Here is a 26,744-nt window from a genome sequence, read left to right as displayed (position 1 = left end):
TTAAACCTGTAACGTATCAAAGAAAATTACATTTTAAAATTGAAAAGTTCTCATACGGCACAGTGTTTATTTACAGAATAGGAGCGATGACATACATTATTGTTCGTTATACTAACATAGTGCAATTATTGTTAATTTCTGTTAATAATAACGTGTCTTCTTAACTTAAACGCCCACAATGGAAATAACGCGAATGAAATGTAATTTGTGAGATTCATTGGTACCGCTGCGGTATCATGATCAATTCGTGTATGTATAGTACATCCAACGAGTATCAAGTACGTGATATTTCGAAATAGAAAGATTCCAAGAACGTTAATTTATTCGCTATTTTTATGAGATATGATTATTGCCTATATAAGTAACGGAATTACGAATATAAATAATATAATAAACAAAATTACGAGACAAATTCTTGGTCATTAACAATTGTTCATTTTAAACTTTCACTTGTTGGGCATACTACACGTAGATCATAGGTCCTAGGAACTTCATGGATGGACCGATTGAATCGTCATACTCATATGTGTACGTAGACCAAAAATGTAAAACAGTAGAAAAGAAAAGACTATAATTTATTTTTTCACCGGCGAGCGATTATTTTTTTTAAAAACAAATACATATACATGTATATACTTGTATATGTGTGCACTGACCACGAATATATATACACATATATGTAATATATATTTCATGGATCCTCGAGGGCGATCCAGAAGGGGAGGAGCGGAGGTTAGACAATACGCATTCTTAAAAAATAATATTGTTAATTGTTGTTATCATTAAATATTAATTATATTCACTTTTAAAATTATTATTCATTTGTCCACCTGGCCTATGGGAGTTTTGTCTAGTTTTAGACAGACTTCTCATTACTAGGATAGCATTTTTTTACGGAATACATCCTCTTATAAAATAAGATCTCATTACAATTACATTTCTCGTCGCATAGAACTTAGACGGCGCATTTCACGTATTAAATGAGCCACGTGGAAATGCAACGCGTATTTTTTACTTTCGTTCCTTTTGTTGTCTAGGGTTCTCGCGTCGAATATAATGTGTTCTTTCAATCGCGTCTAAATGCAAGCTTCTGTAAAGACATTTCTTCGTCATTCACGAACAGAATATTTTTTTATTTAATAGATTATATATCAGTAAACGATATACAATAAAAAATTTCTAATTTTCTTTTTCAATAAATTATATTTTATTTATAAATATTCACATTCGTGGAAGGAAGAAACTCAAAATTCTTGTTCATTAAAAAACAACAGTTTCGCGTTTGTTCGCATCACCGCACGGAGGATTAATTACTATCTAACAAATAATCCTTTGTCTATGTTGCGTACGATTATTATTACAATAAAGATTATGATTCGATCTCCAGATTCCTTTTCGTCAGTGCCAGGAGAGGAGAGGACATTCTCGAGAGAGAAAGGTTGAATAGAAAGAGAGGAGAGGGTAAGATTTTTCCAAAAGGCGAAGAAACGGAATATGTATCTAAAAATTGGTAGAACCGGTTCGACGTGGGAAAACACGGATGGCATACTTACAATTAATTATTTTGGCTAATTTTGATAATCAAATTACGACGTTTTTATTAATATAACAAGGATAAATTTCCTTTCAAACGATTTTCGAGTTAAAGGCAAAGCATAAAATTTGTATATATACTGCACGATTGATTTTTAGGTACTGCGGTAGTATTCCACTAATTTTGGGAGAAATAGAAGAAAGAATTAATTTCCATTCTATTTATTGCAAGTAACTTACCCTAAACACAATCATTTTTTTTTTTCCAACACGTTATCGTATCGTAACTTTTCAGACAGCTTTCATGATTTTTACTTAGATATCGATATTTATTTGTGATCTTTGCTTCTCACATAACCTGTACATCGAACAGCCGCTTACTTAGATTTTAGTTCCGTCTTCCAAGTCGACCCTATCAATACACTTATTCTGTTTTATTACTACCTGTTACAGTATCGTGCGTGTAGAGACGTTTAGATACTTTATTATATAAATAAACTTAAAAAATAGCTTGCAGCCATTTTACAAATCGATAAGATCGATTTAGAAGCAACGAGCGCCCATTATTAAGATGCGCCAATCGATGGAATTATCAGAGTTGTCTCAATGAAAAGAACACGCGATACCTGAAAACATATAGATCGACGTCGCAGGAAACAATTTCCATGATATACGACGAACGTACGACTTTCATTCATATTTTCTTTTTCTTACAAGCAATTCAAAGAAAATCGCCTCCCGAGACATCGGCTATAAATACGTCGATTAAATTTAAACGCTTCGCCCGTAACGTTCAATGGTCGTTTCGAAGTGAGACGGGACAAAGCATAGATTAGCAACGAATTACCATGAAAAACATCCAGGGAAAAATCGCCATGGCGAAAAAAGAAAATTACCAGAGTTATCGTAGGCAATTGGTGTTCCTTATGTAATTAGTACATGGCAGTATCGACATGATATATTTTAGTTTTACCCCGACACATCGGACTTTATAAAAATGGCGCCCGTGTTCCTCCTACGCAGGTAGAACACAGATTTATGGTCATCTTACCGCTTAAATCAAACTTTCGCACGTTAGAAAGTAGGATCCTAATAATTTTTTATTTATTTACATGAGAAAATAGAAATTTCTCTGTGCTCGCTATTTTCCTTTTGTCCACTACAAATTAATCTCTTTGATATTTTCAATACTTCTGGTGTCAGATTCTGCTTGTTTTAAACGATCGTTGCTTTATTTTATTCGTATTGGTCGATTCGGGCGATAATAAATGCAATGGCTAGTGTACGTAAAATTCATATTATTATTGCACAGGATATAATAATGACATAACGTTATATATAAGATATTATCAAAGCTGTAACATCGTATATATAAGATTATTTTACCAAGTGTAGAAATTATTTGACATTCATATTTATTCATCGGAAAGATTTAATGTCAATTAATATCGCGATCTAACAGGTTAGTAAAAGATAGCGCTAGATCCTACAAATTGTTATCATTCGAAAGTGGAGGGAACATAGTGGAACAACGTATTCTAAATGGCGCGATTAAGAATTCAGACTACTAACGCTATGTTCCAATAATAATAATAATAATAATAATAATAATAATGATCGTAATAATAATAACGTTACAATGATATCGATTAATTCGCTATTTCCTAAATAATTCTTTTTTTTTCTTTTCTTTTCTTTTAACAATCCCCTTCTCTCAATCAGTAGCATAATCAAATATATCCTCTGATTGACAATTTCATTTAACAAAATTATATATAAAATAGTTATTTTTAACGTTATAGTCTGACGATTAAAACATTGATTGCGTTCTACCTGGAAAGAGGCGAACGAGACGCCGAAAAAATCTCAAATAACTGTGGAGAGACAGTTAACGATTCACAGGATCACCGGAAGTATGAAGGAGGGGAAATTAAAAAGAAAATTTACAGGAAAGTTAGGAGGTGGAGATAGGGGAAGAAAGGGGGAGTCACTTGGTCCTACGTGAAAAAGTTAATAAATTATTACAACGTATTTCGCGATGCTGATCGTTCATAGGATAAATACCGCGGATGAAAATCTTGGAACAAATAGATATACACTTGTACGTGTGTGTGTCTGCGTGTGTACCTTTCATTTTCATATCATTTTCCTTTTTTTTTTTTTTGCTTCGTTTTTCAATATGGCATACGCGTGTCTCTTTGTAGTCGGAGATGAAAATCGTGTTCACGTATATAAATCTATGCGTGTACGCACGTGTGTTTCTTTCAAGATCGGAAGGTACAACGTGCTTGCGTACACGCAGGAAATTTAAACGTCTTTCCTTCTTTCTTTTTTCTTTTTTTGTCCATGGCAAATAGAATCTCTCTCGACTAGCAGAAGAAGCTTTTTCTCTCCTTAAGATACAAAATGTTTCTTAGTTTCCTTAAGGTGGAAGAAGGGAATGATCGTGAGGATACGTTGTGCTCAATTTATTGATAAAATGCGATCGATAAGTGAATCTCTTCTTTCACAAATATCGTTCGTTTCGCTCTCGCGGAAGATCGACCAATCGGTTGTGGAGAACGTCGTCACTTAAGGTGGCTTAAAATGGCACGCCTAGTTTTTTATCCATTAATCGTAAGTGCATGGCAATCGATACAACCGCGTTCGACGAAGACACTTTCGCTTGGCGGCTTCGGCTTAACTCTTATCATAAGCCTAATGAAACATGTGTTTGTTAATAAAACAGATTCTCTGATTTTAAATTAGGATTCACACTACTGGTTTTTGGGAGTTTTCGTACGTGAATCGATAATTTAAATAATCCACACGTTCGACGAATAAATATAATAAAAATTTCGAGATTAAGATTGGAACTATCATATGGAATTTTAAGTCTAATTATTCACGGAGATATCGATATTATGTCAGTAACTCAGAAATAAATAATTGTCGTATATATTAGAGATGTATCATATTAGGAAACCATTGCGACTATATTTGTGCCATATGACGTTCAATAAAGAACTATATATGTATATTAGAAAAAACAGGAGAATGATTGAATTGCAAATCGATCTGACGTGACCAAATACCGATATGTTAGATTAGGAGATATATTGTACGATTAACGTGATTTAACATACAAACATTTGAATACGTACCTAATTTAAATTAATCAATTTAATATGTATTCAATTTCCTCTAAATTTTCTTTTAATTAATGGTTAGCGTTGTTTGCCTTCACCAAAATGCAAACACGTTATAGTCATTTATTATAAACAATCCATTTAACTTACTGGATTATCTATTTAATTATCCTACGACATATCTAGGTATATTAATGACTTTTAAAAAATTAAGAACCTTAAGTTATTTTTAACGTCTTTACCTATCACTTTCCCCAAATAGTCATCGCCTATTTCCTAATTTTTTATTTTCCTTACTATTATTATAATTCTATTACTCTCAACCTAGCGATTAAAATAAGTTATAGAATTTCTAAGACAGAAATAAACTTTAAAAAACAAGAATAATCTCATACTTTATAGAGTAGTTTTCCTCTAGCGATTGTAATGGGCATTGCAATTCCATAGAACCGGACTCGAGAAATGGGAAATACGACAATGGATCAAAGTCCTTGTGCGGTCATACTGTTAAAAACGTTTCTGCAAATCTGGGAAACGATCATTAAATAGAAAACAAGAAGAAAGTGGATGAAAAACAGAGAAGGGAGAAAAAAACTAAGAGGAGAACAGTAGAGGAAACGCTGATAAACGAGGTCGTGGTTCAAGGGATTGGCGTCGAAGAGAAATCACGGTGGCGCAACGATCCTTCTTCCTTTCCCTCCTTCCACCGGGCCAGAATGATTAACGACATACCAGCAGCGTTTATCGCCCACGAATTTTCGCGCTCTCAGTCCTGTACAGGGAGGCGTATACGTACGCCTGGATACGCATACGCTTTGAAATACACGTTGTGTAAATGCATCTGGAATTGGCGCGACCTTGCCGACGAGTACTCACGACGGGGCGGTTCATCAGTCATCGCCCTCTCTCTCTAGTTCTATCAGCACACGATAGTTACGGAAGAAAGACAAACATCCAACAATGAAACACCGACTTCGTACGAAAGTATAAAATAAGTTAAGTCAAAACCATTCTACGATTCTACGTCTCTACGTTCTACTCTCGGAGGTGGACTAATGCTTAACCCAGGAGACTACTCGCAGCGTGAGGAGGCACACGAGTAGGAAAATAGAGTGCTGTGGGGTTAAGGGAGGTTCCACCTCAGAAAGTGATCGGTTCAAAATTAAAAAAAGACAGTCGCCTATGATAAAACGCAGAATATTATCGAAACGAACAGATCATTAAGAGAATGAAGGCGCGTTAAGATGAAAGGAAACAGGAGTATTGGGCAAATCTTTGTTTGAAAGGTCAGAAAGAGATTAAGGTGGTTGGCTAGTCCCCGACGTGAAGGAAGTCTCTCTGTGGTCAGTGAACGAGGTGTTTCGCAAGATCCTCGTGGGAGATTCCGGATGTATCGTATCGTCGGCGGTGGCGCTTAATTCGGTTGAAGGACATCGTCTTTCTCAGCATGGTATCGTGGGACAAAACTGGGCGGTGCCAAAGCCAGATAAGCTTTGTCGCCTCAAGCGTAGAATTCTCGATTGTGATGCGGCGCACCGGGCTTAGGGAACGCCTGCGCCGCTGGTGATCTTCTTGGCTCATCCAGGGCGTACGAGCCCTCGTCCTTCTTGCGCATCCTATACACGATGAACATTACCACCAGGATTGCGCAAAGCAGGCCAACTACCGCTCCACCAATCACCGCTGCAAAAGGTGAATTTTGATTAGTATAGAATATTAAAGAAATGAGTAAGTGACACACATATATTAATTTAATTAGGTAATTAGAATAGTTGTTTATATGAAAATATCTGTGTACAACATTTACAAATTAATAAATAGTATTTTAATAAGTCCTCGAATTTTAAGATTAGATACTCCAAACCTATTTACCTATTTTTTCTCTTCTGTTAACTTTCTCAAAATACTATTTTGTTTGTCTTTTAGTTTATTTCTTTATGATAGTAAATCTAGTTTTAACTGACTTCAAAGAGCGTCTCAAATCTAAAATATCTTAAGTAGCTGTACAAGCAGGATCAATTCATTATTCAGCGACGTTAAACCATTCAGGGTGTTAATTATGTAGGACATTTATTATGCGTAGCTGCTGATAAGTTAACTTAACCCAGAATTTCGTCGGAATTGCTGAGTTCTCCTGAATAAATACCGTTTTCATGGAATGTTGATCCGCGTATTGCCCTTATACTTTGAATTTAATATTGAGGCAACGCGTTAATAAATAATGCGACCCTTTCGCTTAGCTTCGGTTCTGTAAACCCGGATTCTGATTTTCAAAGCGACTGCGTTTGGCGAATTCTATCATAATTAATGAAAAGTTCTGGATACATAATGCTAGCAATACAGCATGAATTTCCGTACTTATTACTTGGGAAGATTTGAAGGAAGCTTTAATTCAAATTTAAACATAATTTTTAATCCAGTGGTTATAAACTAAGATTCTTGCTACTTCATGTAATTAAAAATCATGGATAAGAGTAATGTAATAGGTAATTAATATAAACATAATATAAGATTTAATATAATTTATAATATTACAATAATGTATTTGAAAGTTCTTTCCGAAATATCTATAACTTAAGTCTCTTATTTAGATTTATACAGTTATTCAAATAAAAACTAAAAAGTAGTTAAAAAGCTGACGTTAAAACAATCTCTCAAGTTCTTAACCATGAATAACGTACGCTTATATATTTAATTCTTGGCTGCTTACAATTGTAAAACCAGTTACAAGAGCATGAGAAAGATAGACTTACCTGCTAGCACACCTGGCTGAGCAAAGAAAGAGCTGGCACGGTCCTCGTGTTTCGGGTTCATGATGTATACGTCGTGATGGTCGTCGGTGCTTTCCGAGTCGTCCTCGACATCTAAGGGCTCGATTACATCGACCTCGTTGTCGGGTCGGTTTACGGGCTCGATGATCGTCTGCAATGGTACACCGCTTAATCAGTTTAATCCGTTTAATTCGGAGGTTCGCCAGGAGGTGTGTTTTCGAACAAATCTAATAACCCGCCTTAACGTCCACGCGTCTCGGTGGGCTTTCCCTTAGCGTAAAATTAGGGGAGGGAAGGCGTATCTTTTCATTGTTAAAAGGATCAATGAATGACAGTGTGGGTTATAGTGAACTGAACATGTCGGATAGTATTTCACTAAACTAATTATAACAAAATAACACTTAAACCTGCTACGTTCTTTGAGTCATTTTCGCTATGTTTCGTTTCTCTATTGTCAACAGATTTCTTCAATTGTAAAAAAAAAAAAAAAAAAAAAAAAATGATAGGATCGTTATTGATTTCTTGTTTTCATTGGATGCTGAAACCTCCTGTGAGATATTAAAAGTTCTCTTATTCATTGAAACAAAGGTGAAATTGAAATATAAAAGTCAAAGAATAGCATTAGAATAAAATACACCTTTTCGCATGTTGAAATGTTATGTACTGTTTTAATTAATTACTTTGTATTTTATCTTTTGATAATGTATGAAATTTCCATTTGTAATATGATAAATTTGATAAGTTTAGAAAGGTGGACGATGTTTAATAGTTTAGGAACTATAATAATAAATTAGAAGATTTTTAATCTTGCAAAGATACCTTGACAGGAGCTTGTAATTAATCATAAAAACTTTAGCCATATTCACCTGTTCCTTAGTTTTAACACTTGGTTCGTCGATGGAGTATGGTACTTTTGGTTGGTCTACCGGCCTTTGAGGGGGCGGTTCTATCCTGTTGTTGGTATTAAAATCTGTAAGAGAAAAGAGGAAACAGTAATTCGCTCCTTATATTACTGTTAAATATTCTAAATAAAAGACTTTAAGCAATTATCTTGCCAATTAAATAAAAAGCAAGAGCAAGAAATTGCAACCGCATTCAATTATACCGTGGATGTTCATGCATTTTTGCATTTATTTATTTATCAAAATATATAAATGCAAAAATATGTAAAATATCTAAAGTATTTGCACTAGTATTTAGTGGGCGAAGTAAATCTCTTTAATTTCTTTAAGAAAAATATAAGTTTGCATAAAAATCCGCATTCTAAACGTAACAATCGCAAAAGAAATACCCAATATGTGAGTAATAAAAAAATTGTTCGTCACTTTTTCCCAGTACTTTTGATGGTCAAAGATGATCATTGGAACGATCGAGAGATTTGAATGGGAAAACGATAAAACGTGAAGCGTTTCCAGCTTGGCAATTTTGAAAAATGGAGACAAAAAAGAGGAAACGTTTCTGGGAATCGCGTGACGCGCACCGTTGGTGTGCCGCATACAATGCATTCCGCGAGCCACGCTTTTATTGAAAAATTTTCAGCAAAATAGAAGGACGTGAACTCTTCGGTGCCGTCGATCTCTGGTTGGTGCTTTTCGATCGACGATGGAATTCGCACGGATGAGTAGCTTTTTGAAAAAAGCCGGGATGATGCTCGATTGTTTCGCAGCCCAAATACTCCAATATCCTTTTTTTTTTTTTTTTTATTTGTCTCTAAACTGAAATACTCACAATGGAAGGTAATTACGTTCTAGTCTGATCTGAAGTTTATCGATATCGAATTTCTCGGAACTTTTGTGCAGAAGAATTAAAAAATAATTGTTTTACTTCTCCGTATTTCTTGGAGTGACTGCACTTCCTATAACACCGAAGTTAATGATTAGTATCACACTTTTTTCGATGAAACTTTAATAGCTGTAAAATATCTACATTTTTCTTGTCTTGTTATATCCTGAAGGATGAGAACTAATAAATAGACTGCAGATTTTTATGCGCCTATGGAAAATTAAAAAATGCATATAATAAAATATATTATTTGTAAATACAAAATATCGAAAGTATACAAATTTCTCTTTAAGTCTTATTCTTTTAGTTGTATTAATAAAATTATAAATTTGCGTAAATGTTCACAGTCGACTGATAAAGTAAGAAATAAATAAATAAAAAATATATTTACCGTGATCGTCGTCGCCGTCCTCGTCGTCCGGTCCAAGGCCACTTCCGGATGCTTCAGTATCGCGACCTTCGCTGCCTCCTCGACCAGATCCCTCTAAAAATTCCTGGTCGTCCAAATAGATGTCGTCCGACGTGTTGTACGTCGAACTTCCTCCCGCTGTCCTCTCTTTTTCGTTTTGATCCTTCTGCAATAAAAAGAACAGAATTTTTTACTTTTCTATTTAAGCATCTTCCTGAAAAATCTTATTTTATTTAATGTGCCGCTAGCGTAAAACAATATTTTAAGAGTACATAAATTTTTTGTATAGGCAGAAGATTAAAGGATCACGAAGAAAGTGAAAAAGAGAAAAACACGGGGGATCTGTGTTCTATAACGAAACCATATGGACAGCTTCGTTTCGTCTCTTTTCTGGACCCTTTTTATACTTGGACGACACTCTTTGTGCCCCCAAATAGAATCCATTCCTGACAGACAAGCTCGTCTGTTCTGCTATCGAGTTACTCTACGCAACGCCGATGTCGTGAAAACCCGATTTTGTTCTTCTTTACGTGGCTCTTTAACGTAGCATCGTGTCTAACAAGAAAAAGGTACAAAAAGGAACATGCCATTTTCGTATCCCATGCTTCAACCATTTGTATAACACGACCTTATAGCAAGTTAAACAAGAGCTACTTAAAATTATTCCATCGGATATATTTCTATTTTAATGATTTTTTCTTATTAAACAATAATTGGTACCATGAGTGAAAATTCATCAGAAAGAACTATAAAGTGAAAACTATGATACGAAGTCTCATATTACTTTTATAACGTACCATTCCATAAGCATCTTTTTTCTAATTTTCCCGTATTTTATATTTGTCTATGAATAAGTGCGTGTTTTGAAGAAAATGTAGCTTCCACTTTATTTCTAATTAAAAAGAAATAATTATAATCTGACAGTGAGTGTGAAAATTCACCCATAGTACCATCTATATTAGGATAACAATGAAACACATTGCCACAAATTAGAATTGTAATAATATGGTGATAATGGGGTATAATAAGATCGATATAAAATAAAACATTCCTGAACGCAATGATTAATAATAGTATGTCTGCGGAACATGTCAAGGAAACTTCAAGCGGTGGTTTCCGGTTACTCAACGGTAGTGGAATGCTATAGTGACGTGCAATTAAGTCCAGAATAATAAATGATGCGATTATCGTGATTGTTCCTTGATTGATTAGCGATGTGTCTTCCATCTATTCATTTCGAACAAATATTTTTCAACGAACTGAAATTAATTCACATAATAAGAAATTACATGATAAATTAACGATATACAGGGTGGTTGGTAACTGATCGTACAAGAAGAAAGAGGATGATTTTACGCAAAAAAAGAAATCGAAAATATAGAATAAAAATTTTTCGTTTGAGGCTTTGTTTTCGAGAAAATCGACTTTGAATTTTATTTATGGAGCCACATTAAATCAATTGTCTATTCTGAACAAATCGCAAGTTGCGAGCAATTGAAAGAAAAGATTATTGTAGCCTTTCATACTTTAAAACAATCGAATACGTTAGAAAATGTTCATAGAAATTTAATTAGAAGAGTAGAAGTATGTGTTCCGCAGAATGGGCAACATTTTCAGCAATTTTTGTAATAATAAACTTTATGATTACTTCATATTATTTCATTATGTATTACTAATTTTCCGTTACGGCAAAAACAAACTTAAACTGCGATAATATCCATCGAGACAACGATCTACAGTGAGAGCCGTTATAACGAGACGTGATAAAGTGCACGCGTACCGAGCGAAAATTCAAAGTCGATTTTCTCGAAAATGAAGCCTCAAACGAAAAATTTTTATTCTATATTTTCGACTTATTTTTTCGCGTAGAATCACTCCCTTTACACTTGTACCACTAGTTACCAACCACCCTGTATATTCTACCATTGTCTCCTAGCTAATAATAGAAATGAATTATATTTTCTTATTTACCTCAAAATAATAAGATGATAAGAAGTACGAACTATAATCTTTTATCCATCAGAATTATATTTACATTTGACTTTGGGATTCGTGTTTTGTAAAACACATTGTGGCTTTAGCATCCATTTTTAAAAGACTTTTTCAAATTTTTATCAGGCTATCCTCTTCCTCAACGATTTCGTATTAAAATATCTCTTTCCAGGTACCAAGTGGTGTAAAAGTAACAAAATCAAGAAAAATGGACTTATACCTTTTTCGTGTGCTCTTCGATCATTATTGACGAGCTTTTTCTCCTCTTTCCTTTCTAAGTAATCAAAATAGTCCACTGAATCGTAGTATCTCTTGGAAACAGCGACACAGTGGGGAACAATCGATTGAAAGAGAAACACAAGTGTGCATACAGAATGCAACGTTTACATACACGTTGTACAATCAAATAGGAACGAGCATTCAACCAAACTCTCGAATTCCGAAATTTCGAACGTTACTAAAAGAAACTAATCACAGTCGCTGCAAAGCAGCCATCTGGTACGTCCGTGTTTACATAGACCGGCCGTTCAGCTACTGAAAAGAGCATTTGTTGAATGCAGCGGAGTATTATAACATGTGTTCGATCGTACAATAGATTTCCGATCGAAAAGTTATTCGTTTATTGGTCATTGTAATTCGAACATTGCATTCGGTTGAACTAAGGGTTCGTGCGTTTTTATTTTAATACAATCCATAATTTTGTTATTATAGAAATTGGCAATTATTTGATCGATGATATAATCTATATTAGCTTCTATTATTTTCTTATTTTTCCTATTACCTTTCATTATTTTTTAAAATAAATATTTATATCTCACTTATCGTAGAAAGTATATTTGCACGTTAAGAAACTATAAAATTCTACGATTATGTAAATAGTAGGTAACAGAGAGCGAAATTGTGCAATGATACAAAGTATAAAAACTTTCGGTTTCAGTCTTTGCGAATAATTTCAATTTTATAGCGACCACCTCTTTACTTTCTTAACTGAAAATATCTTGGGTTACGCCACAGTTGTGACATACCGATCTGGTAGCGTTGATTGAAAGAAGGGGAAACATGAAATTCCTCGAAGATTTAATTCCGAAGTATGTAATAATCGTGCAGACTGTTTTGACGGCGGAAAGTAAGCAAAATAAATGATGAAAAAGAGAAACTGTTATAAACAAAATTATATGTTGCTTGAGAATGTGAACATTAAAAAAATTATTAAATGGATACGTGTAATATGTAATCGTTTTAAAGATATTCATCTCAACTTTACTTTCGAACGATTACTACTTTATTAAATTTTGAATTATTCTATATTACATTGAATTAAATCGAGCATTCACAATGCAGAAATATCCAGAATTACTATATGAATACTATAAAATTAAAATCGATAACGAAATATATATTAGTCCTTTTCATGACTGATTTTATGCATAGGTACGATTTTAAAGCGACAATCCAGTGAATGGATCAAACTGCTCTCTTATATAATAATTTACTAATTAACAATACTAATGAATTTTGAAATTACAATGTGCAAGTTATTGACGATTTTATACCTTTACATAAAATAGAATATGTAGCTTGTAATTTGTAAAAATTACTTGTAAAATTTTATTCGTTTCTTTTACTACCATTTGTTATTACTGGACACTATACAAGTGAATTTAGTAGTATTGGTAACTTCTAACTAGTAACTTGTGAAATTTCATTAATATTCATTTTCAGCATTTAATAATATTAAATTCAAATATGTGAGAGGGTGTTCTGACGGTAGAATCTACTGAAAGAATTTTCTAGTATAACCTTGGACCACAATTTCCATACACTAACCTATGATTATTTTACAGAATCTGAAACCAACCAATCGAAATACTTGTCTACCATTATATCAATCACAGTATCACCAAGTATCGGCACTTATTGTTAGGGTTGCACAAAGTTGCAAGAGCAACGTCCGCGACCGATGCACCGGGTGCAGGCGATTGTGCGTACGGATACATTGGCGAGCGTGTCCCTCGCAGCTGATCGATAACGCGAAATTCTTCCTCGACCTGGGCCAGCTACTCACCACGTCGAAACAATTATACGTAACTGTTCGGTTTAGCCTGTTTCTGGGGGACACACGGTTGATTTTCAGTGTATTTCGCTGGCGATAATTCACGTAGTCTGGCCTCACGCACAGATCCGCTTTCTCTTCCACTTTTTTCGTCCGCTGTCTGCGGAAGAAACGCAAGAATTGCGCGGGCGCGCGATGTTATCGACCTCTTTCGCGCATTCTACCGCATTACGCGTTTTTTTTTACTTTCTATTTCCTTTATTTTTCCCCTCGTTTATCTTATTGTCGCGGCTGGAAAAGCGAACAATGCGGCTACGTTTGCATGCAAATGACTAAAGGCTAAGGTCAAGGCTCTCGAGATCCACTTGTCCCGCCTTTTTTTTACACGATTTTCGCGGCAAACGTAATTAATAAGTTTTGATGAGGACCGACCTTAGTCGGAATCAACAAAGGACTACGAGGTTACTTACAAGACTGTAGATGGAGGTGATGACGAGTGTCCTCGATTTTAACGCTGTGAATCGAGCAGTTTTTGGCAGATAAGACACGATACGCTTTTGAGGCAAGTGGTGACTGCACTGACGTAGTACGGGCTCGGGCCTGTAGACGGCACTGCTCCAGGCTACGCTATATAGCTCCTTTACACGTATAAAACGGGAGGACCTGGCCAGGACCGTACCACCAGATACCCTACTTTTATTCGAATTTTTTACCCCGCCTGATGGTCAATACGGTAGTGCCATCTTAACTGGCCCTTGCTAACCCCTCCAGTTTTTGGAAGTGATTTGGTAAAGCGAGTCTTTGGTGTCAGATATAATATAAACTAAACAAATTTGTCAGATACTTATATCTCACTTAAGAAGTAATACACAGGGAAGATATTAGAAATTTCCTAAAACCTTTCTTGATAACTAACTAGGTAAGGCCCCAACGTGATCAATTAACTTGACTCTACTCTAGTTCATACTTAATTATGAGTATAAAATTGTTTAAAGAATCAATCATTTGGAATATACTAAGAATATACTCTATATCTTCTATATTGCATTTTATTTCCAACCGTTAATGCATTTTTATTTTTTACCTCCTTTTCATCTCTTTGTGCAGACTCAGACGCTGAAGGATTCTCAAAGTCGATACATGATAGAGTTCGAGATATACGGTAAGTCGCACGATAAGGTGATCCGTTCGATATTCGTTCGTTGTAGGACTGTAGGATATTGAAATCCACCTGTTCGGTCAGAGCACGCAACTACACGTACTCTACGTATCTACATGTGTCGCGCTCCCACAGCCAGTACCGCGTATTTGAATAGAATCGGAATCTTTCATATTGAATCCGCATTCGTGGATCTTAACTCGTCATGTGCAGTTTCCTTGGAGATCCGTTCGTATATAGTAGTATATATACATTGCTCGGCGTCAGTCACGCTCTCACGTCTGCTTTGTTTTACATAGTTTACATACGGAGAAGATAACACCGGATGTTTGAAAGACGACAAGGCGATGAATTTCCGGCGAGACAGATACCGTACAACGAAATAAATCAAACATCCTACAACTATGCAATTCCTGCGTTGGTAAGACTGAGGGGGACCAAGTAATCGAAAATATACGAAAAACATAACCTCCACCTTCGATTTTTCGAAGTGGAAGCAAAATCAATTATTGCTCGAGCACAGAAAAATTGCTGGTCGATCAAATCAGTCGACAGCTGTTGGTGAATGGAAACTAAAATTGCGACCACTATTTCCCAATAATCGATGTGTCGAAAGCAAAATACGCGGGCTTTATGTACAAAGCATGAATACGGTAAGGATAATTGCAAACGCGTTCTTTCTAATCTTAAAATATTCGATCGTTAATTGAGACACCTTTTATGAATATTTTGGAGTTTCACTAGCACTGTAATAACGTTTGTTTGTCATTATTATATTAGGAAATTTTGAAACATGTCTGAAGTTATACAGTCGGGGACAAAAATAAGTGAACACGTAGCGGAAGTATACTTTGCTATATAACACTAGTATTAACTCGACTAAACCTCATTCATACTTACCTTCACTACTAGTGCCTGTTCACATATTTTTACCCTCGATTGTAGAAGAAAGAAATTACAAAGACAGAAAGTGAGAAAAAAGATGGAAACTAAGAAAATAGAAATTACAAAATATTTAGTACAGGCTTCACAGAGATCACAAATATATTTCATATTTGTATTTCATTTTAGGTTAACCTCATAATGTTAAAAACATCGAAGAAACGCAACAGTGTCTTTTTAAAATGTAACAATAAGATTCAAATATTAATAACCATGGAATTTCTGCAATAAGAGAATATTTAAACTGGGCGATTGCCGATGAAGTTGGTTTACCCAGGGAAAGCAGAAGACTTGTTCGTACTTGCAGAGGAGTGTCTGGCGTGCTTCTCCAGCCGAACTTCCTGGACGAAATTTCAACCGATTAGATTTCGTTCGGTTCTGGTACGAGAGAGATCGAATCTCCGGCAAAGGGAGCAGAAACGGTTCATTAGGTGCGTAACAGAGCAAATACATACTTCGAGAAGGAGAAGGGAAGACAAAGTGTACCTGAGTAAATGAGAAAATAAGTGCGTTCGTATGAAAGAAGAAAGGAAGAGGCTGTAGTTCGAAGTGGTAGCTTGCTTCGGAATTTTGTTTTCCGCTTGATAGATTGTGTCTGAATCGTATCACCGGAAAATTTGGCGGTAAGTTGTGCTTGGCGTTTTCGTCTCTTGCATGAGTTCTATAGCCGTCCTTTTTGTCTCGCTTGATATGTTTGTAAGAATATGCTGCGTTTGAAACTGTAAAGTCACTGTTTTCTTCTATTTTGTCTTTTAGATTTTTAATTTTTATTTGATTCAGAAATATTCGTAAATGGTCAAAGTATGTACATACATCAACCCGTAACTTCCTTCAAAATATTCCTATGCATGGTAAATTCTATACCATCAGCAATGAAAGAAGTCGATTTACTTTCTTCCGATTGAATCTTTGTAAGTATGTATGTATATTACATGTGTGCTTGTACCAGGATAAAGCTGCTCTTAAAATCTCATTTCCATGAAACTCAAACAGAAATTCTAATATCCTTTTTAATAAACACAAACCTACTATTACTATATATTTCAACTAAAGCAAATATCAACCAGAATTTACGATGGTGTCAAAACTTTTTTATTTCATCAAGATGTAATTGCGTTCGTTATCCATCGTTGGCTTTTATTCGTAGTCGTGTCGCTTTCATAGAAACACTTAACACGCGGTTCATTGTTTCTCCATGACATTAAAATCGCTTGACTGAACCAGTCGATTCAATTAACAGCGGACGATAACGAGAGGTGTGGAATTTGTTTGCTGCTTTTTCTATCGGGTTTCACTTTCCCAATTCCGAATACAGTTTCCGGTTGAACAAATCGGTGGAAACGCGCGAAACAACCACATAGATTATCGTTTCGCGCCTCGACATGTCGGTAAAGTAAGGTGTCAAGTGCACAGCACACGACCATCGACACTACCGCCCCCTCCCCTATTGGTTGTAACCGAGGATAAAGACGCCATCATTTCCATTCCACGGAATTAGCTAGTTCAGCATGAAATACAATTTCGTGTTGGTTAATTTCGGAGCTGCTTTGAATCGAGAATCACAACGTTTAACGATTCGTCGAGTTCCTACTACTGTGTAACTTATTAGATTTGCCTCCACGTGCGCGAATACACCGGATGTGAATAATGGATTTGTTTGTAATGGTAAATAACAGTCAGCAACAGTAACGAGGTTAGTAACAAGTGGTATGAATGATATTAGTGGAATTTTTGTCATCTTTTACAGATTGTCATTTAACTACTTTCGTACAATAAACGAATTATATATATAGATCCAAATGTGGCATATGTATATGTCTATGTGGATATTATATTTATATATGTGTTAATCCTAGACAATTCCGAAACTTATAAATATAAGAGAAACGCACGACAAATTCTTATTTCTCTGTTATATTTCATAAACTAGGACGTAGATTAAGAATGTAAATAAAACGATCAATATTCTATTGTAAAAATCATTTCCGTTAAGAAAAGCATAACGTTTCGTAGCTAGCAACGTCATAAATATCATTTTAGGGTTAGATATGTTTTCGATCAGTGTTATATTTACGACGAGAAACAATTGGTATTAGATTTTCTAGTAATATCCCCTGTAAATCTCCAACGCGTATAATTTTTTATGTAATTTCTTTGTGAAATCTAATTTTGCAGTCTAAACATTAAACTTTCCTTTCTAATCTTTTTCTTCTGGTTATACTTTTTGGCTAATTGAGCATCGGATGAGCTAAATTTTATGTCATACTTCTGAGAATATACCTTCTGCAGAAACAATAGCAAATAATTAATCATTCTCGTTACGCATCTTTTCAGGTTAGGAATGACTCATTAATTCGAAAAATATCCAAGGAACCGCGATGCTCGATTAAATTTCACATCGTAATTAGAGGGATTTGTACTTGACATGACCGCGGAATATTTTGACGGCGAAAAGCTATGTTCTGTTGACAGATCGTGAAAACCGTCGCTCTTTTTTCGCGAATCCTGTCCGTGAAAATCGAACATGGCTAGGCAACCTTTGTCACTGGATGTCCGGCTGGCATCAAAGGACGCCGCAGAAATAATTCAAGTATAAATGAAAAGGGGCAAGAGGGAAGAAAGATCAGGGGTTGTCGTCGACAAAGAGCCGGTCGACAGAGATAGATGGATGACGGAACGGAGATCGATATAGGGGTCATCAACTGCGGTGTGAAAAAGGATGCGCTCTAACAATGAGAATTAGAAATCGAATTCGCAGTAGAGAAAGAGATATATTGCATAGCATAGAGATACAATATAATATGTAATATCTGTACGATGCTGTTCAAACATCAATCTTTTATTTAATGAGGAGCTAGTTTAATGTTTCTAATGAAAAAAGAATGAATTAGAGGATTTATTCTTTTTTAATATTTAATTGGTATATGTAGTTATAAAAAATAAGTTGGGTTATTATTTACTGGTATTTAAAAAAAAATTGTTAAATTGAATTAATTTTTAAATGATGTGAAAAAATGGAATATTAAAAGTCATGCAATGTTAGATTTATGCAGTCTACATAGAAATATTTTTATGCAGGTACATTGTAAGGCTTGCCAATAAAAGACAGGTATAATTCGGTGTATGGTACATTCAATCTACATATGTACATGTATATTCGTTATAATTGTTTATTTTATTGATACGTATATTTTTTCTATACTTATGTAGAGGATCTATATTTTATAGTATGCATATAATGCACATATATACACTTATATACATATCTTAATGATAAAAGATTAACAAATGATCAAATACTCATACCTACTCTTTATCTTTATTGTTGGTTACTTTTTTGATTGTTATAAATATCGTAACCATTCGTTACCGATATTAACCATAGAACGTTTATTAAATTGCAATGATAAAATTGTAATAAATTTTGTATGATCGGTTTTTAACATTTTTTAAATAACCATTGATAATTTGATAGAAGCATAATACCAAGAGCTCCGCTAAAGGATTTGCAACTGCGTACAACGTTTCAAAGGATACTTGCTGATTTATCTGGTAATTTCAGCGTTGATATGACCTTCACGAACCGCTGAGACATGCTAGATATTCGAGATCGAAATGTCGAGGAGCTGACACGGAAACTGAGTGAAGATTAAGATATCTACACGCAAGAAGAAGGAAATTGGTCGCGGAGAAGGCGAGATGAAAATTTTCAACGGGACAAAACAAACGAAAATATCACCGGAGACATTGTGAAACCGCGGGATAGGTATCCTTGAATAAAGAAAAAATATAAAAGAAAGGAAAACAAGACGATAAAAGATAATAAAAGACGGCAACAGAAGTAAACGGAGTGAAGAAGAAGTCTAGGGAAACCGAAATCCTCCAGGAAATGGAAAAATCAAGAAAAATCAGCTGGCTCTGAACACTTGCAGAGACTGTGAACTTTAAAAGGAGGAAACTGCGGAGACAGGAAGCGACTGCTGCTTGGAAAAATCCAGCTGCACTCTGGAGATTAAGGAAAGGGGCTGCGAAGTCGAAAGATTGGGTGTAACGGGTGGAAGAAGAAATTAAGGGGAGAACAAACCCAGATGGAACTTTATATAATAGAGGAAGGACAGAAAGATCATTTTATTGTTAGAGATAGAAAATGTTAATACACGATACTTTGTGATAAGTTGAATATAAATTTTAGAAACGGGGAAGTTCCAGCTCTGAAATAAAATAAATATCTACATTGGACGCAATATACATACATTGGACGCAATATTTTTAAAGAGAAGAAATAATTGTTCTGTGACAACAAAGAAAACGAATTTCAATATTTTAACAACTGTGAAGTATTTCCTTATTAACTGTTTTAGAAGAATTGGAGTTATTCGTACTATGAAACGAGGCAGAACGAACTCAAATGTTTGCAATGCATTGGATTCAGTATCTTAAGAAAAAAAAGAAGAAATAATTCTAACAAAAAAGAAGAAGAGGAATTTTAATATTACAAAATATGTTAAACGTTACCAAAACTAATTTTCATTACGATTCACAGAAGCATCCACTTAAATTTTTCTTGTGCAAATTTTATTCTAGTCGGTCGATTCTAAACCACTCGATTAATTTTGCCGGTCGCTTAAGCCAAAGAGACCATTATTCTCGCGTACTTTCTGCGTACAGATATCCTCTGGAAAATATAACAAAACAATTCCAGAAGCACGCCATAAACTTGCTCCTATTGTGTCCCGGGCAAAGAGAAGAGGTGTGGCGCTTTTCGACGCGCAGGAATACCAGGGATGCGTGAATGAACAAAGAGAAGAGCTAGGAAGAGAAGTTAGGAGAGCAAGGAGCAAACGAAAGCCCGGGGGAATCCAGAAAATCCGCGTCGAATGCCCTAGGAGCCGCAGAGGAGACTGCGTTGTAAAAAAAGGAAAACACGAAGAGGAAAAAGAAGAAGCGAAAAAGGGGACTGGCAATGGAAAGGTGTTATAGTTGGCAGGAAGGAAAAAGAAACGCGTAGCGCGAGAGAAAAAAATGCAAACAGACCGCATGAAACGCGTCAGACTAGACTCTCGCAATCGCGGTCCACTTTGCTAACGAGCTTCTGGAGATGCGTCGAAACGCATAAAGCGCGGACACACCGCGTGTCTCGGTAATTATCGCGATAATTATACCGCTGTTACAATGCAACAGACCGGCTGGCTGCGACGCTTTGCCCGAGGACAAAAAAGGATAACAGTAGTTTGAAGCTGACATGTTTTAATCTTCAGTAATGGACGGTTGGATGGGACTGGAATGGCAATTCGGTGGTGAAGTGTTAGTCGAGATAAGGAACAGTAGCTGATCTTGATTTGATAGCGACTGACGCGAGAAATACCAAGGGAACAGAGCGTGAAGAATAATTGTTTTTCGAGAACTGGAAATGAGGATTCTTCTTGAGAAATTGGGGTGCAGTTGAGGGTGAAAAGCTATTTTCCGTTGAAGTTGAAGATTTATGGAATATTCAGGTGGATTTGATGGTAGAGAATTATCTTTCTAAAGATTGGCGATTTATTGGAAATGTTGTAAAAATGACAAACTCGATAATGGAGAATTCTTTTCTTAAATATTGCCATTCCCCTATACGGCCGATTATAATTAAAGATTGTAAAATTATATAAGAGATTAATGTAAAGGATTGTTTAAAAGTAATAATTCAAGACGTGATATTACAATTACAAACGTATTCAAAGTTACTTAATTATTATAAATTTCTTTCTTTCGTCGGAGAATACCAACCACCAGCTGAATACCAAGATGATTCCAGTGTTATTGTAGACGTCACAGACTTGCATCAAAGGTTTCCAGTCGATAGACAGCCCCTAAAGATCATTCAAGATCTCTGCAACAAAAGCCATATGAAGCTAGCAGGTACAAAGACTCTTTCAAGTAGAAGCAGCTCTCCTAACATTCTACCATATTTAAAGTTTTCTATTTCATTAGTTAATTTCATCAAGCACCTGAAGGTTTCATCAAGGACTTCCTCTAGCCTTATCAAAGATTTTTTTAACGACTCTCAGAGCATATTGGCTTCCCTTCGGTTCTAACTACCAAAGATTCTCGGATGCAGGCCTCGCTGCTTAACTCAAAGGGTTTTCTACGGTTTCTCAAAGGGACGCGGCTTACACACACCTGGAAGCTTCCTATCGACCTTGACTGGAAAGATTTATTTCGAATTCACCGGTTAAAACGTTTATACGCTTCCTTGAAGATCGTGTGTCGAGAGGCCGAGATTTTTCTTGCAGATGAGGGACATTAGCCAGCTAAACATTAAGGGGAATTACGCTAATGAATATCTAACCAGAAACCCCAACGTTAAAGGGAATTATGCTAATGAGCCTGGAAAGACACAGAGGGGGATGAGGGAAAGGGAGACGCCTGTGCGTCTTGTTGCATTATCCACGAGATATTCGGAAGAGGAACGGAGACTTAATTCGAGAGAAATGCTGGAAGAAATGAGAGAAGGAAGAGGAAGATCCCCAACTCGACTCGAGTTTTCATCTTTTGGTTTCGTAGACTGTTTCCTTCATTTATTATGGCTGCTGGGCACTCTGCTTGCATGCAGTCTTCATAAATTTTGGTAAGTTGTTGGAATGCAATTTTGTTTCTTCTGTAAGTAAATTTGATTTGCATTGCAAATTTGTTTTATGTACTTGTGCTGTTTTCGGAAATACTTAAGGAATGAATGGTTGGAGCTCTGAGGATGTTTTAATGACTCCTCTAATTATTCTCAAATTTTATTGTTTCAATTCATGTGCTTTGTTAATCCTCAAAATTTCAATTTAGATTTACTGATATCTACTGGATTTTTAATTTGGAAAATAGATTAACTAATACCGATATATGAGCCAATTAAATAAAATTTCTTATAAGCTGGATAATTTACAAACGTAAGCAACGATAAATGTTTTCATAAAATACGATTTGGTTGAAAATTACTCGAAAAACGTGGATCAACGTAAAAAAATTAAGAAGGGAAAAGAAACGAATTATACGATTTATACCGTTAGGAAGTAAGGCTCGAAGGGAGGTCTCTGACTGAGAGCTGTGAAGGATGTGCAAGGTAGTTCGGAGAGAAAGGGTCGTCGATTCACGTCAAGTATAGCGAATGGATCCTTTTTTACGCGTGGCCGCCAGCAATGTGGGGAAATATTTGCCTAATTCATCGCTTAGCATGCAGAGAAGCAGAGTTGGCCAGGGTGAACTTTCTTTGCGGCTCGATTCCGCTTTTTTCCCCTCAACCCCTTCCCAGTCAATTTCTCTTTTCGTCCCCCTTTTTTGAGGGATCTAGATTCTTTGACATACGGGGTAGATATTAGGGCGAGGGTGGAATTAATTTGGTAACTTTTTGCATGACTTTTGCATCCCTTTTCGCTCGTCAGGTTATGGATTTCTTGTTGAAGAACGATGACTGAAACCTGCCGCGTTCTTTCGGTTATTTTCCACCCAATCGTATACTTCTAACGTTAAAAAATATCGAATTTCAACAACACTGAAATATGAAAATTCGAGGATCACAGTAGATTTAGCGTTTTAACGTGAACGTTGTATGTTAAGCTAATATTTAATACAAAATTATTTAATACAAATTGGATCATATATATATTATATTATATTATAAATTACATTGACACACATTGACACATTGACATATAAATGTACAGACACACATGTGTGTAATAGCAAGTTTTCCCTTGGTTTTTTCTCTCGTAAAAAATTGTGATTTTCTTGATGAAGAGTGGAAAGTTGGCTGAGGAAGCGAGCAGAGGGTGTAAATCTTGGGGGTTCGTGACGCGACACGGAAGTGTTCGTTGGATATCATAAATTTCATGGTTTCTTAGATGGCACCATGGGGTAATGGGAATCTTTTGATGAAAGTTCAATCCCCGGCGTGCGGCTGGGAATGCAATAATAATGCGGAACCGAGTTTCATCGGTGAATGCATACCGGAGTTTGTTTTGGGAATATTCGCGAACGAAGTGGAAAGAATTTTTAATTATTCTTAGAATTCCCTGGAGTATCACTCATATTTCTAGCGAAAAATATTTTTCAAATATTTGAAAACGGAAGTGTAATCTTAGGTATTCGTAGAAAGATATTCTTTAGTTTGCTCATAGTTATATCGTATTGTAATAAATGTCAATTTCATTTGCATATATCGATAATTTCAATTATAATTCAAATTTCATTTACATATCGATAATATCAATTGTAATTTCGATTTCATTTATATTTGAATAATTTCAAGATCTATAAGCGAAATTATACATTTTTCACTGTTCTCATTCTTCGAATATTTGCAAATAAAAATATCAAATTTCTAAAAAACGTATTCCATATTCATATATATATAAAAAAATATTTTCCTACGATTTTTGAAACAATTATTCGCCTCTAGTTTATTCTATTTTCTCAAAACCTTCTGATGCTTCTGCAACCCGAAATTCCCATAAATGGCGAATAAATAATTCAGCAGGCAAATAGCAATAATCGGAACAAATACGTCCGCTTTAAAATGCCATTAAATTTACATTTTGACTCACCGTACAATATTCTAACGAACGTAACAATGCAAATATTGCAACGATTCGGAACCTGCCGCTTGTATTTTCGTTAACATAATTTCCGCGAGGCGGAGATCTTTCAAGGTTTTATCGTCCAGCGTAATTTATCACGAAAATGCGACTATGAAATATTTATATTTCGGCAAGCCAAAACTGCGAGTCAGTTGTTTTCCTCGCTTCTGTCTTCACCCTCGTTGATGAATTATTAATGATGTGTGCGTTTTTAATTAATTTTAATCCGATCGAACGAACGCGAATCGATAACGATAATTTATGAAGGTTATTAAAGGGACTCGTAGGCGAATTGTTTCTCAATTCGGCGACACGAATTAATCGAATCAATTATAGTCGGGCTACGGGTAGAATTTTATCTGTATATGTTTAATTTGTTTAATTCATCGTCGAACAAACGTCGGAATGCAAAAGTATAATGGGACAAACAGGGTCGCTATAATTTCACAAAAACAGATCTGTTCCGTAGAAAATTTATTAAAAGGATTTTCATATTTTACAAGGTAAAACTGATAATCTTAACATACTGGGTGCAATTTGCATTGTTCGAAATAGTCGTAACGGAAGGTAATTAGCGATTTACCAAATGTACGCGTCGTTTGTTTCATTCAACTTTTTCATCTGTATGTTGAATAGATTCACGAGTTCTTTTACGAAAAACGGGTTATTTGTATCGGTCGTAGTATGTCAATTTCCTCGATCGAACGAATTCGACAATTGGAAAAAGAAAAAGAAAGTATAAGCGAACAAGTAAGCTATTTCAACGATTCCAACGATTGATTTTGCAAGAAGTAATTTTTGCAGCGGGTTATTTCCAATTTCTTCAAAGAAATACACTTGACAAATAAATCTGTCATTTGATAAAATGGGACGAGAAGGCAGACCGGTTATTTCAACAACCTCCACAATTAAATAATATCGCCAGATATTATTGCAATTCCTTTAATGAAATAAATTCGTCAATTTGAAAAAAAGGGGGGAACAAAAAGACAGATTAATGATTTCAGTAACTTCCACAATTGATTTTGCCACATATTATTTCAATTTCTGTAACGAGATAAATTCGTCAATCTTAAACAAGAAGCAACGAAAAGTCTGACTAACGATTTTAACAACTACAATTGATTTTGCAGGATATATTATTGCAATTTCTTCAATGAAATAAATTCGTCAATTTAAAGAGAGCGAGAGAACAAAGGGATAAGCGAATTACTATTTTACCAATTTTCACAATTGATCAATTTCTTCGATGAAATAAACTCGCCAACATAAAAAAGGAAAGTAGCAAAAGGACAAAGCAGTTATTTCAACAACTTCCGCAAGTCCCCTCGGTTACCAAACGTGACTGTACGCTAATTCCCATCGTCTGAAGGCCTGGCTGCCCTTCAGAATGCTTCCAGGAGGATCCTCCAGGAGTTCCCTAGCTAAACGAGCGTCGCAGGACGAATAGGGAGCTCTAAATGAGTAGGAAAAGGGCCGCGGGAGAAAAAGAAAAGACGAGCATCGCGACGTCGAGTGTCCGGACAAATTGGTCGGCCGTGAAGAAAAGACGAGGAAGTAGGCGAGCAACGAAGGAGAAAAAGAAAAGGGAAAGGAAGAAAGAAAGAGGCGGGTCCCTTGTTGGATAAAAGGAGAATAGGATGCCTTTCTGCTCGATGAAGCTAATCAATTCCGAGTGGCCGTAGTTCGCTGAGGACGTACGACATTCGTCAGGTGCTCGTGCACGCATTTAATCCGTTCGAGTTCGCGTAGAATTGAAGGAAGTAGCAACGATGAAAGGACGGAAAGAAAAAGTTTGAAACGTCGTCGACAGAGAGACGACGAAGAAAGTTTGCTCGGAGTTTAATGAGATTCGTGGACAATTTAATTGAAAGTAATACGGGCGAGGCAAATAGAATGAGGAGATACTCGCCCTTTTCTCGTTCTCCGGATGGCGGAAGAAATGGATTGAACAGAACGGCGGGATATTCGTGTTTTCTGTTAATTAAACTACATAATAACTGGAAGCACGGGACAAAGGGAATTCTGTTTAACTTCAAGGAAACAGACGTTCTTTAGCCTCCTTTTATGTATGTAGGACAGTTTTTGTTCTCCTTCTTTGAGATCGTTGAAAGGATCGAGGAAATAGGAAGATGAAGGAGGAAGACGGGTTATTCGTTTCGCCAAGCAATTCGTTCATAACAGTGAGTTTTCATCGATAAAGTTGACAAGAAAACCTTTGGTACGATACTTGTGGAGACGAGATTGGTCAGATGCGGAAAGATTATAGAAATAGGTGTTAGAGGAAAGAAAATTATTGTTACAGGAAGGACAACTCTTTGGAAGAATCTTTTTTTAATCGAGTGTAGCTAAACGATAATTAGTATAATATA

At 35.6% G+C, this 26,744-nt stretch overlaps 1 protein-coding gene across 1 annotated transcript in view; it reads right to left on the bottom strand.

The window, feature by feature from the left end:
- Window positions 1-47: 47 nt before the first annotated feature.
- LOC126923838 (syndecan) overlaps window positions 48-26,744 on the bottom strand; it is a 226,844-nt gene continuing 200,147 nt past the window's right edge. Inside the window, exons 2-5 of the mRNA XM_050737732.1 lie at window positions 9,606-9,789; window positions 8,299-8,402; window positions 7,415-7,583; window positions 48-6,344 (exon numbers count right to left, since the gene is read on the bottom strand). Coding sequence (XP_050593689.1) covers window positions 6,163-6,344; window positions 7,415-7,583; window positions 8,299-8,402; window positions 9,606-9,789 — 639 coding nt within the window. The 3' untranslated portion in view covers window positions 48-6,162. The remainder of the gene's footprint in view (window positions 6,345-7,414; window positions 7,584-8,298; window positions 8,403-9,605; window positions 9,790-26,744) is intronic.

The sequence above is a fragment of the Bombus affinis genome, chromosome 14 (assembly GCF_024516045.1).
Source record: "Bombus affinis isolate iyBomAffi1 chromosome 14, iyBomAffi1.2, whole genome shotgun sequence".
In the NCBI taxonomy this organism is placed as follows: Eukaryota; Metazoa; Arthropoda; class Insecta; order Hymenoptera; family Apidae; genus Bombus; species Bombus affinis.
Note: the sequence above shows the minus strand (reverse complement) of the source record. Positions and strands in the feature narration are given on the sequence as shown.